The sequence below is a fragment of the Anguilla anguilla genome, chromosome 7 (assembly GCF_013347855.1).
Source record: "Anguilla anguilla isolate fAngAng1 chromosome 7, fAngAng1.pri, whole genome shotgun sequence".
NCBI lineage: Eukaryota > Metazoa > Chordata > Actinopteri > Anguilliformes > Anguillidae > Anguilla > Anguilla anguilla.
In genome coordinates, this window is record NC_049207.1 from 56598675 (window position 1) to 56612532 (window position 13858).

Sequence of the window (13858 nt, forward strand, 5' to 3'; positions counted from 1 at the left end):
TCCCTCTCGCTCTCTCTCCCTCTCGGTCCCTCTCTCTCTCTCTCGCTCCCCCCCTCACTCCCTCTCTCCCTCTCTCTCTCCCTCTCTCTCTCTCTCTCCCTCTCTCCCTCTCTCTCTCCCTCTCTCCCTCTCTCTCTCCCTCTCCGATGTCTGACTCTGTGTCACAAGCCCAGACTGCCGGGAGGAGGAGGAGGAGTGGAGCTCAATTAACTCACTGACCCTGAAAAGACAGCGCTGGCTGAGACAGACACCTCGCCCCCAGCCCCTCCGCACGCCGTGTGTGGGAAGGGCTCCCTGTCTCCAGAGCTTGTTGTTTGCCTCCTCATTTGGATGTGCGAGGCACACCGAGGGATTTGTGTTCCGATTGGATAGGACCTCTTTGTGCTGCTTTTAGGTAGCTGTCCGCAGTCAGAATAATTACACTTCTTAGCTTGCTATTAGTATTCCTCAGGAACGCCTGCTTAACTCATCAGCCAAATAAACAGATAACTGGTATCTAAATGAATGGCTTATAATGGGTAGGGCTTTTCTATTGCAAATCACTCCACATACATCAGGTAATGAAATTACATTATACCAGAAGTATATTGTTTTGTTCTGTTACCAAACAGCTGATTTGTTTGAAGATGACAAGCCTGTTTCGCTGCTCCATTAGCTAGCAGGCCCGCTCCAGTCCAGAAACCATGTGACTCACATCATCCCAAAATGCCATTTCCCAGAATTCAGCAGTGGGGACCCCGAGCGATTAGCCCTCACACTTCACTGCACAGGATGTCTCGGACATCCAAATGCTTCAGGATCAAGCTGACATCACACTGCACTTTGACCTTTTCACCACTGACCAACAAAAAAAAACCCCACCAATCAGAGGCCTGGGAAGGAAAAGGCCAATCGGCTTGGTTTTGCTCGGCTGCTCACAGAGATAGAAACTGTGGTCCTAAATAACCCAGTTCAAAGGGGTAAATATAGACTGTAGTGGAGCGCTTAAGTAGTTCAATGTCAAGTCACCGTCCCAAACTGAGATGACACTACAAAGTACTCAGAATAGTATGCACCCTGACGTCCTCATAAAATGACGGACAGGTGTCAGAACTGACCAGGAAGACCTCCAAACATGCTGAAACAATCCAAGCTATTTGTGATTTCTTTAAACCATCTGGTCACGAGGGTTCTCCTGGTAGTATGCTTAAACCTTTGGCCTGAAGTGATCCAGAAATAGTTTGAAACACAAGCATGTGAATTTTTTATTCTCGGGTTTCATCACCTCTGAGAATGTGCTGGGGGAAGAAACGCAGCCGGGCCTGGGAAGAAAGGCACAGAAACATAAACAAACGGGGAGGCTGTGCGACACAATAGTGTGTTTGGCTGCAGAGTCAGTCGACCAGCGGCTGTGGGGTTCAGCCTGACAGAGGCAGGGCTGCGGGCTTCCTGCTGAGCGACTGTACAGAATGCAAATATTCCTGGACCAGGAGCGGCACCCGGGACGAAATGGGGCTTCTTCACCAGACCCACGTGTAAACACCCACCCCCCTGCCCCGCCAGACCTCCCCCCCCCAGACCTTCCCCAGGCACAGCAGGCGGATCAAACACCAGAGGAGAGAAATGGCAGTAAGTGGACTTCACACCATATTTCCTTAATTGGGCTGTTTGACCCGGGACATCAGTGACATGTTCAGGAACACTGCTCACTCGGGAGAGTCACGAGCAGGAAGGGATGCAAGCTTATATTTACACCAGATACGCTGTGCATCATTTCAAGACCTTTTTAAGCCCTTTATAGTTCTTGTACAGGTTCCACCTCTCTCTCCCTCTCTCTCTCTCTGCCTGGGCTGACACCAGAGACCAGTGGTCCCTGGCTGTGCTGCTAACCTTGACCAAGCTCACATTTCTGGCTAAAAATACCGGAAACATTAATCACGGTTGTCTTTGCCTGCTCCAGATTTGTCAGGAGCTAATAAGTACTGCACTATTGATTTATAAGAAGATTATGCGAGAGCCAGCTGCTTTATCACATAGTTTCCTTTCTGTGAGCCCACAGCTCGGCTATACAACCGTGGCTGAAGGAAACATTTATCAAACTAATGTCATCAACTTTATGTTTCTGACAGAGAGAAGTCTGACCATCTCTCGTTTGAGGGACCGTTGTCACTTTATGTTCCCATGACCTCTCTCGTCGGAATCTTACTGCGGCCTCAACCTTCGTTCAGGTGAGCTTGGCGTTTCTATGCTCACGCAGAACTGCCCCTGTTGCCAGGCAGACCGCTGGGCTTCTAGACAGAGAGCATCAGGCACACGCGCTTATCAAACGAACACAGCCTTGACAGGAAGCTTCCGCTGTTTCCTCTGTCTGGCAGGGCATTGTGGGATTGGGTGTCATCCTGAGATTTTGGAGGGAAGGTTGAGGCTGTTACACTACCTCAGTGGCTGCAGGATAAGGCTTGCTGTAATTGGGCTGTTGTTTACTGTAATTATAGTCATTTGATAACTGAAGCAAAGAAAGAGAGAAATCTGATACCGACCCGATAATAGCCATACAATGTGTAACTCCTGTAACTGTATAGTTGACTTACTATGAGCAATTTATTACTGTGACAGCAGTCATAAATGCACTATAAGTCAGTGGGTATACAGTGAGTATGCACCAAAAAGGGTAATTGACACAATGAAAAAGCACCAGCTGTTGAAACGCAGAGTTTGTACATCCATCTGCACCCAAATAATCATCAGAAGAATAAATGGAGAGTGTGGTTAGCCCTCAAATGTACATTTCACGCGTTATATTTTTAGAATGTTTATGAGCAGTTTATCTATGAGTAAATCTATAGGGAGTCATATGATCCAGCATACGGCCGTCTGAATGTGGTCTATTTGGGTAAACGCAGGTTCTCACATGGCCGGGAGCCAGCATATGGGCTTGTCGCACCGAGCGTATGGTACTGTACTTCCCAATGTGAGGTCAAGCTTCCTGATCCTTTCTTTCTTCTCTGTGGTCGTTTTTTTCACCCAAAACCTGCTGGACCACCGGCATTGGAATCAGACTGCTGTAAATCAGTACTTTAACCAATCGACAGGCCCGATTTAAAGGCTGTCACATCCCTTTGCTATTATTAACCAATCACCGCCTGACTTCAGGCGTGTTTGAAAACAGCATTAGATTACTAACATAGATTAAATAAACAGCTGATTGAAAGTTTTAATTTTCCATATCCGTGACCCGATATCTGGCGTGTAACCCGGTCCACAGTACCACGGCTGTGCTGGGGCAGGGAGGGCAGGACGGGGCAGGACGGGGGGGCGGGGTTGGAGAAGGGAAGATTGACCACGGAACAGCAGCAGCCTCACCACCCAAAAGGGTGCTTCTCATAATTCAGAATTAATGCAATGATCACACAAAAAAATATTTCCCCTCATAGTGGCCGGGAAACTGGGAAATAAGCGAACGGCACTTTCTGCTGTAAAAATGGTCAGGATGTGGACGGCTTCTCTGGAATGGAAGCGTCCAGACCAGCGCTGTATGGGAACGTTAGCTCTGTATGGGAACGTTAGCGCTGTATGGGAACGTTAGCGCTGTATGGGAACGTTAGCGCTGTATGGGAATGTTAGCTCTGTATGGGAACGTTAGCGCTGTATGGGAACGTTAGCTCTGTATGGGAACGTTAGCGCTGTATGGGAATGTTAGCGCTGTATGGGAACGTTAGCTCTGTATGGGAACGTTAGCGCTGTATGGGAACGTTAGCTCTGTATGGGAACGTTAGCGCTGTATGGGAACGTTAGCTCTGTATGGGAATGTTAGCGCTGTATGGGAACGTTAGCGCTGTATGGGAACGTTAGCGCTGTATGGGAACGTTAGCTCTGTATGGGAACGTTAGCGCTGTATGGGAACGTTAGCGCTGTATGGGAACGTTAGCGCTATATGGGAACGTTAGCGCTGTATGGGAACGTTAGCGCTGTATGGGAACGTTAGCGCTGTATGGGAACGTTAGCGCTGTATGGGAACGTTAGCTCTGTATGGGAACGTTAGCGCTGTATGGGAATGTTAGCGCTATATGGGAATGTTAGCTCTGTATGGGAACGTTAGCTCTGTATGGGAATGTTAGCGCTGTATGGGAATGTTAGCGCTGTATGGGAACGTTAGCGCTGTATGGGAACGTTAGCGCTGTATGGGAACGTTAGCGCTATATGGGAACGTTAGCGCTGTATGGGAACGTTAGCGCTGTATGGGAACGTTAGCGCTGTATGGGAATGTTAGCGCTGTATTAGCTCACTGCACACTGACGCTCAGCGAGCCCATTGTCATTAAAATGCAGCCGCTCCGCAACGCGGGAACATAATTATCTGACGCCTGACGCTCGGAGGCGATTTGCTGAATGGGTCTTCAGGGCTCTTTTCTAAGCAGCAGGTGGCGGTTTCGGAGAGGGCAGCTGAGGTAGTCCTCACCCAGCCCATCGCAAGCGAGGGCTGCTTTGTCTGGGGGAGACAGGGGGGCATGGGAACGAGCCTGCTGGGTGGCCCAAAACAGCCTGCATTCTGATGAGGGCGGCCCGCCTGGACCAAACTTCAGCCGCTTTTGTGGGAATGATTTAGACCAAACATCAGCACACCTGTCTCCCCGAGCAAGAGGCACTCCCTCCTTCTGTCACTCGCCAGCGTGACCCCAGAGAAGCCTCCGCTCGACGGTGTTTAAAATAAGTGCCGTGTTCTTACTGGCGACAGCTCTTTTGTTTGCGATTTCTAATGTTTATGCATTTTCAGGGTTTAGAAGTCAAGCTTTCTGTACAACCGGAACAGTAACTCTTCTGATGGTAATAAAAGATTGAATGCTTATGCGAGTAATTTAGTATGCAGATTTCCCTCGCATAAACCCGATGGTGTTTGCAACTCGACCCACGATAATACACACAGTGAGAAAGCTCTGTACGAAGAGCTGAGAGAAGATGTTAATGTGATTTAAGAAAGTGTGAGAGTGCTCGCGGTATTTATGAAAGAGCAGTAGCACCCAGAGAGGGGCCATGCAATGGTCACATTCTTTAATAAAGTTCATAACTTTAATAAAGTAACAGCAGTAGAGGGTGGGAGAAAAGTGAACCATAGCGTGAAAATGTCGTTCTGACGCACGTGTTTATTTCACTAAAAACTCATTAGCGTGTAGCCTGGACACTGCGCTGCGATGCGAGTTCATTAAACTTATTTTATGTTCCATGCGTTTTCTCCCTCTAATTCACCGTCTTGCCAGTGATAAATAACTAAATCTGCATGTGTTCTGTAATAACAAATTGTTTGAATTACTGCCTAAATATATCACTGAAGCATGTCCTGTAGCCTTCTGGCCATCAGTGATCTGAGTAAGACTGGAACCCTTCCAGCCCCCCCACGCCCCTGCCCCCCCCCCCCCCCACCCCCAGGGGGCAGTCATCCTTTAAATTACTCGCACAGTTGTTGGTCCAGGAGCAGTAACTCTAGTCTCCACAGATCTGGCTAATCTTCCACGATCTTTTTACTGACTGAGCGTACGGTGCGCCAGCATTCTGGAAATGCTATCTGGTATGCAGTGACACCTTCGCTGATAGTTGAGAGACTGTGAATTTGTTGCAGGGCGGATTAGCTTGTTTATCACAAACATACTTTTCCTATAAGTAACATTTGAACATTACTGAAAATCATTTTTTTTAAATCATCTGCATATTGTACATCCATCCATTATCTATACCGGCTTATCCTGAGCAGGGTCGCAGGCGGTGCTGGAGCCTATCCCAGCGTGCATTGGGCGAGAGGCAGGAATACATCCTGGACAGGCTACCACACACTCATACCTTTGGGTAATTTAGAGTACCTGGAGGAAACCTATGCAGACACGGGGAGAACACACAAACTCCACACAGAAAGGCCCCTAGCCGAGATTCCAACCCACGAGCCCCTTGCTGTGAGGCGATAGAGCTACCTCTACCACCTATCACCGTGCAGTTTAAACGGGGACCTCTGAAGTCCAACAGCTGTCCCTCAGAGACCTAAAGTGTACAGCATGCTAACAAGCATAAAGCAGACGGCGATATGTTCCAATATTTTCAGCTGGAAACCATGATTCCATACAGGCCCTGCTGAATTTTCAACCTGTGCCGGCTAAAATTTCAAATTCTTTGAAACAGTACCCGCTGGGCTGTTTCCTCCCGACCTTGTCCTTTTGATGTGGAGTTTTCCAGTTGCGCGAGGGGATTTGCGGTGGGAGATGGGAGGTGGGAGATGGGAGGTGGGATGGGGGAACTCTTTCCTCCCAGAGTGATCACCCTTGTCTGGTGTCACAGCACATCAGCGCAGATCCGGCACACAGATAATCCCGGGATGGCCGAAGGTTCGGAACTCATCAGTGCTGTTTGAAATGTCTTTCCAGAGTGGAACAGGATTTCCAAACACCCCCTTATAGAGCAAAATTTGGTGCTAGACCAACCTCTGTGGGCCTCCTCATTACCCAGGATGCATAATGTCCTCTTTGTTTCACAATATCTAGGTAATGTCTGGAATGTGTTTAATGTAACTAGTTCTCTTTCTGTCTTTCTGTGTGTGGGATTGCATGTGGTTCCCTAATGCAACTGAAAAACATTCCCACATGTTCGCATTTAGCAGGTATACTGGCTGGATATTATGCAAAGGAAAACTGCAAAAAGAAGTTAATTTAAAATCATGATTTGGCCAAAAGCCTTCAAAATGTTTGTTAATCATTATAAATGACACAAATTAGGCAAATAAAGGTAACTAAAGATCATCTAAGGAATAATTGCTTTCACTGATTAATGTAGTGTGCCTAAATCTGTAGTAAATCTTTAAGAAAAAGAGGGGAGGTATTTTATGAATGTGGTGTCTTTCCTTATTTACTTTGATCTCTGCACCACAGTGTTTAAACCCACATGCTTAAATAAGTACCCGGTCCATTTCCACTGAAAAAACAAGATATTTAAAACCTTAAAACAACAACAACAGGGCAAGCTTCTCAGAGATTTATTGACCCAGCAATCTGTCTGTCTCTTGTCTTGTGAAAAGGCCGGTTTCTTTGTCCTCTCTCCCCGCGGTTAAGTAGACAAAAGAGGGTCATAAATGCCTCAACACGCCCAGCGCTGGCTTGGCCTGGCGTGCCCCTGGCTGTGGACACGGTGTGTGACGGACAGGCCGCAACACCAGCTGCGCCCGGCACAAAGCAGGAATGCGGCAGGTCAGACTCTGGCCACGGGGCGGCAGAACCAGGTGACTCTGGAGGTGCCCCCCCTCCCCCCTCCCCCCCCAATGTCTACTTTGGGACATGCCCAGAGGAGAGCCGCAGGTTTGGAAATGCTACCCCTCTCTTTATTGGCCAAACGTCCCACAGCAATATGCAAAGGTGTAAAACATGCTCATTGTCACTTTAAATGGGGAGTGTGGTTTATCTGCTCTGAGGATTGGTGGTAATTACAGAGTAAACAGGTGATACACAGGGAGAGGGTGGGCTCTGATGTAGGCCGTTGGGAGAGTGCTGGTTTGCCTCTGCTCTGCTTTGGCAGGTTTGGGATGAGGTGTGGCTCAGAGTGGGGGGGAGGGCTGCCTCTGGAGGATCAGTCCTCTAAGCACATCAAAGTCACCGTGAGCCCCTCGGATCAGGACCAGACCCCTAAAAGGCCAGGTGTGTGCGCCAGCTACACGTACCTGCATCCAGTCTGGAGGAAGCACAATGGCCAGGAACTGGCTCCCTGAGCATTTACAGCTAGCAGGCTGGTAAACAGTCAGGGCTTGAGCTACATTTGCTAACCCTAACCCTAACCAAACCTCATACCGCTCTGAGTACAACTCTTTTACAGCTGTGTGAATCATGGCTTCTGGGCACCATGCTGGTGTGCAAAAGACAAAGCTTTTAGAACAATGAACAAAGAAGAAATTACTGACTGTTATAACAAAGCCCTCTGCCTTTCTGAGTAAACTTAAGAAACAGGATAATGAATGAATTTCTTCAAATGCCTCTCTATTTAGAACAATTGATCCAAGTTCACTTTGGACTGAATTCCACTCAGTTTCATTAGTTTAATTTAAGCTGGATGGATATACAGAGTATTTATCTTCCTCTCCTTTTATAAATAATAAACCCAGGCAAAGAATGAAAAAAAAAAACGAACATTTGAATCATCGCGTCCTCCTTTGTGCTGTTCCTCAGACAGGGAAGCCCACACCTGTGCAGGTGTGGAGCGTTTGTGTCTCACACACACAGCTTGATTTCAGGTAGCTGTCTCTCCGAGTGCCTGCTCACCTGCGGGAGGTGGAGGTGTGTCTGCTTCTCTCCTGGCGCACGACCAGCCGCCAAACACAGCAGCTGTGCAGCGCTAGCGCTAACCCTAACCCTCCCTCTACCAGCACACACAGCGAGCTGTGCAGCGCTAGCGCTAACCCTAACCCTCCCTCTACCAGCACACACAGCGAGCTGTGCAGCGCTAGCGCTAACCCTAACCCTCCCTCTACCAGCACACACAGCGAGCTGTGCAGCGCTAGCGCTAACCCTAACCCTCCCTCTACCAGCACACACAGCGAGCTGTGCAGCGCTAGCGCTAACCCTAACCCTCCCTCTACCAGCACACACAGCGAGCTGTGCAGCGCTAGCGCTAACCCTAACCCTCCCTCTACCAGCACACACAGCGAGCTGTGCAGCGCTAGCGCTAACCCTAACCCTCCCTCTACCAGCACACACAGCGAGCTGTGCAGCGCTAGCGCTAACCCTAACCCTCCCTCTACCAGCACACACAGCGAGCTGTGCAGCGCTAGCGCTAACCCTAACCCTCCCTCTACCAGCACACACAGCGAGCTGTGCAGCGCTAGCGCTAACCCTAACCCTCCCTCTACCAGCACACACAGCGAGATGTGCAGCGCTAGCGCTAACCCTAACCCTCCCTCTACCAGCACACACAGCGAGCTGTGCAGCGCTAGCGCTAACCCTAACCCTCCCTCTACCAGCACACACAGCGAGCTGTGCAGCGCTAGCGCTAACCCTAACCCTCCCTCTATCAGCACACACAGCGAGCTGTGCAGCGCTAGCGCTAACCCTAACCCTCCCTCTACCAGCACACACAGCGAGCTGTGCAGCGCTATCGCTAACCCTAACCCTCCCTCTACCAGCACACACAGCGAGCTGTGCAGCGCTAGCGCTAACCCTAACCCTCCCTCTACCAGCACACACAGCGAGCTGTGCAGCGCTAGCGCTAACCCTAACCCTCCCTCTACCAGCACACACAGCGAGATGTGCAGCGCTAGCGCTAACCCTAACCCTCCCTCTACCAGCACACACAGCGAGCTGTGCAGCGCTAGCGCTAGCGCTAACCCTAACCCTCCCTCTACCAGCACACACAGCGAGCTGTGCAGCGCTAGCGCTAACCCTAACCCTCCCTCTACCAGCACACACAGCTTCCGGCTGCAGCCTCCACCTGGTTTACAGTGGGGACAGGGGGTGCTGAGGCTCTAATGTTAGAAGTGCTGCTGTCCAGTGTTTGTGTTTATGGCTGGAGGTGAGGTGCATTAAATAACTCTGCTCCAGCTAAATCAGCTTCCTCTGAGCACCCTGAGAGGTGCAGTATTCTTTTTATAACCATCCAATGGCCTCAAGGCAGCTGTGTCTTTTCATTCGGCCGCAGCTATGTCCTTCTCAGCACTTTCCTGAGTGCCTGAAACCTTATCGATGGTAAATATGGGGGGGACACGAGCTGATGCCTCAGCCCGGGGGGGCCAGGGACGCCGGCCGCCCAGCCCGCCACACGGGGACTCGGGAACAATATCCGGTGCGGGTACAGTGAAGCGGGTCGGCGGGTCCGAGTCGGGGGGGCCTGCTGTCCCCCTGCAGGGCTCCAGAGGGGAAAGTCTGGCTCTCTTTCAGCTCAGCTCTCTCACCGCTCTCTGGGAAGTTCAACCAGAGCCTCTTTACTGCCTGTCAGCTCTCTCTCAACAGACAACCCCCCCGGCTGCTCTCCTACCTGAGCCCCCCCCGACTGCTCTCCTACCTGAGCCCCCCCCCACCTGCTCTCCTACCTGAGCCCTCCAGCAGTGCTGTTGCCAGGGTGACGGCATGCCAGCCCTAAGGTATGTTAACTTCATTCCTACCAGGGCACCGGAAGACTTTCAGTATTTAGTAGCAAACACATAAATAAAAAATAGAATTTCACGGTACCAATTCTTTTTGGATTGGGGAAAAAACTGCAAAATATTAAATGAGAGGAGGCATTTTTAATTATTGTCATTTCAGCTTTCTCTCATACGTGACTTATTTTTTAATGTATCCTTTAATGATAGAATGATCCCTGTGTGGTGCGTGTCTGCATGCATGTTAGCTTAGCTTAGCTTAGCTTAGCTTAGCCCACAGGGATGCACATGGTGAATAAACCCTGGGACTAATGAGTTCACTTTCATTACAGTTCCAACAGGGATGATGTCTCTTTCATTTCTTACGGACATTTCCCACACCTGCTTCCCACTCTAACCGTTTACCCTCTTCCCTGTCTTCCCACTCTAACCGTTTACCCTCTTCCCTGTCTTCCCACTCTAACCGCTTACCCTCTTCCCTGTCTTCCCACTCTAACCGTTTACCCTCTTCCCTGTCTTCCCACTCTAACCGCTTACCCTCTTCCCTGTCTTCCCGCTCGCTGGCCTGCACATTTCAGCACCCTGCTCCCGCACGTTCCTGGGAAGTGTCTGTCACTCCGTCAACAGCTGTCTGTCCCGGCCTTTCCTGGGGGGTCTGCTCCTCCAGGCCGGGAGCTCTTAAACGGCCCCCCCCCACCCCCCCACAGTGTGGAACACACGCGCGCTGCAGCCAGACGTGGGGAGACACTGACCACAGGAAACGTGGTCTGGGCCAACATCACACTTGGTTCAGATGGGCCGGCCGCAATCCCGCATAATGGGTCCGCAAACAGAGGCACAGTTTGCCTAATTTGTGCTCCTCTCTTCCCCTTCTGTCCACACAGCGGCTGCTCCTAATTACAGCACCCCCCCACTCCCCACCCCCTACCCCCAGTCCAGAGGAGAATCCTCCTGGAGAGAGCACTACTACTGCAGGCTGAACCGCCCAACCCCCCCCCCCCCCCCGGCCCCCGCAAAACCCCCGCGCATTAACCCCCTGCACAAAACTAAAATCAGAGGAGGGTAATGATAGTAATTATACTGGACCTTTATAACTCTCAGAATCTCTATAATCACCATAATTGTCACATCTTTATTTTATAGTAGTTATTCAGGTTGTTTCCAAATGCAAATAAGCTTCCAAGTTCACCATTTCTATTTAATTTAATGTAAAATAATATAAATCAGATGGTTCCGTATTTAAGAGATGTATAATTGACATACACATTTGATAGATGTATACTTGCTGTATAATGATATCTCCCTGCTACCCTGAAATGTTTAGTCTATGCTGTATATAATTTCTGCCCTCCTTCATTAAATGTGAAATAGCATTCTTGAGAAATCTGTACTGGTAACAGAATGCCAACATAATAGGCAAAACTTTCATTGTTGCCTTTTTATTATTGTATCATAAAGACAGTTAGATTGCATTGGTTAGTTGTATTATACTACAAGCATTTATTTACCAAAACATGATTTCGTCAGTGCTACGATTTCTATTCTGTCTAACACGAATAACTGAAATTGGCATGCAATTTCTCGTCAGTTTTAAAATAAACGCTGCTTTAAGTTACATGGAAAGACACACATGGGCATTCTCAAGCTAAATGAGAGCGATAAGTCTGAAACCTAGAAGAGATTACTGTGTGGTTACGACAACACACTGGAAGAAAGGGATCACTAAGAGGCCCTAGAATGAACCAAAGACCATAAAGAGAAAAAGCAACATGAGGGTACTACATTTCTCTGGGCCCATCACTGGCAAGGAGACCCCAACAGGGTTTAGAACCCTGTATATACAGAGGGGTTTAGAACCCAAACCCACAACACAGAGCCCCCGACGCTCGCTGGCCCACAACAGAGAACTTCCAAAAGTCCTTTCAAGTGAGGGAGACGGAGGGGGATTTAGAATGATTCCCCAAAGCAACATTCCTGTCCTGTTCTCATTACTGTGGCGTACTGGTACATTAGTGCACAGTAAATAAGGGACGTGTGGAGCCAAGCCTGACGCTGCCTTTACTGAGGAATTCACCTACTCAGATCTCTCACTTTTCACTGGGTCACCTACATAAAATCCATTATAAATATGATGGCGATGACACATTATTATTATTATTATTATTATTATTATTATTATTAGTAGTAGTAGTAGTAGTAGCAGCAGCTACTGAATCTGAAATTTCCCAAAGAAATTCATCTGGGTACGGCTTTAGCTACTAGCTGGGAACACCTTTAACTGCTGGCTGGGTACAGCTTTAACTGCTGGGTCATTGACTACAATTCATTGCTCTTCTCCCAGCTAACGATCTGTTCCAGCACGAGAGCGCTAATTAAAGGGGAATGCTTCTCAAGTGTGGGCTAATGGGGAACTGAACAGAGTTGTAATCCAGTGAAAATGTGCAGAGGAATTTGGGAAAGGATCCTTTCCCCAAATGTCACGCCCGCTTTAGAGGTCTCTGCTCCGGCTGACAAAGGTATTCCATATAGTTATATTTTATAATTATAGTCCAAACCTCCCAAACCACATGTGGATTGTATTTCCTAACCCAGAGTGCATTTACAGCTGAAACAACATCTGAAGCAACAGCTGCACCTGTTATACTTTGTAACTTCGCTCTTCATTTGACATATAAAAAAAAAGAAATAAATATATATATATATATATACACATGCACACATATATCAAATGTATAGGAAAGTGAGTGTGTGAGTGTGTGTGCATGGTGTGTGTGCATATATAACCCTGCTGTGAAACCATAATGTATAGACATAATAGGGACACAACTAATACAAAACGAAATACAGACTGCCTCAAATAGAAAATGTCAATTGCAGGGAAGAGAATAAATAAATAACTTTAAAAGACCACACAACCTGGGTGGAAACCCATTGTGCATTAATAACAATGTCCCGGACATTGCTTAGGGTTCAACACTTTTCACACACACACACACACACACTCATACTCCTGCGAACATATACTGTCCCTTGTCCCTGCGACCTCTCCTAAAGTCACAGGAGTCTCTGCAGAGGGGTGAGAACAGCAGGGCATCTTGGCCTCGCAGCCTGTCAATCATGTCCAGCTGCTCTGTGGCTTTGTAGTGCAAACAATGCCCTGACTAACCCTGGGGGACACATTCCATTTCGCTTTACAGAGTTGGGCCTACAAGTGCACGGCTTCTCAGAAGGATGTTCTGAATTCCAGTTTAAAATAACCTTTGAGCATATACATGTTTCAGGTTTAAAATGTTTTAAAACACTTGAAATACAAAGAACTTACCGTTGTCCTGAACAGTGAAGTAGAAGATATCACTGGTGGCGTTGTCTCCGTCAAGCAGCACATAACAGATCTTCATTTCATCAATGTCAGCTAATCATAAACGCAAGGACCAAACAGAGAAGGTTAGAATATCACCCTCCAAACAATGTTAACAGCATCATTAATAATTAAGGATTATTCACTTCTACACCAGAGGTTTGTTACAAAGATTGGGTTATGCACCAGCTGATGACAGGAATAGCAAATGTGTTGCAAATTAAACATTTAAAGCTTTATTTCATACAATATTGACAGTAGTTAACTGTAATCACTTCAGACTGTAACCAGGGCCATAGTTTTATTTTAAGACTTCTGCAGTACCAATCCCTTCAATGTTAGCTGGAGTCTCTGTATTTAGGAAAACTGTGATTCTCATAATCTTACTCTAGATCACAGATGTACAGTTTAGTATGGTTTGCT

General features: G+C 48.1%; 1 protein-coding gene across 1 annotated transcript in view; it reads right to left on the reverse strand.

Moving 5' to 3' along the window:
- Positions 1-13858, reverse strand: part of frem3 (Fras1 related extracellular matrix 3) — a 38136-nt gene that overhangs the window by 18956 nt on the left and 5322 nt on the right. The window contains exon 2 of the mRNA XM_035426768.1: positions 13400-13489. Within this exon, the coding sequence (XP_035282659.1) occupies positions 13400-13489 (90 nt within the window). The remainder of the gene's footprint in view (positions 1-13399; positions 13490-13858) is intronic.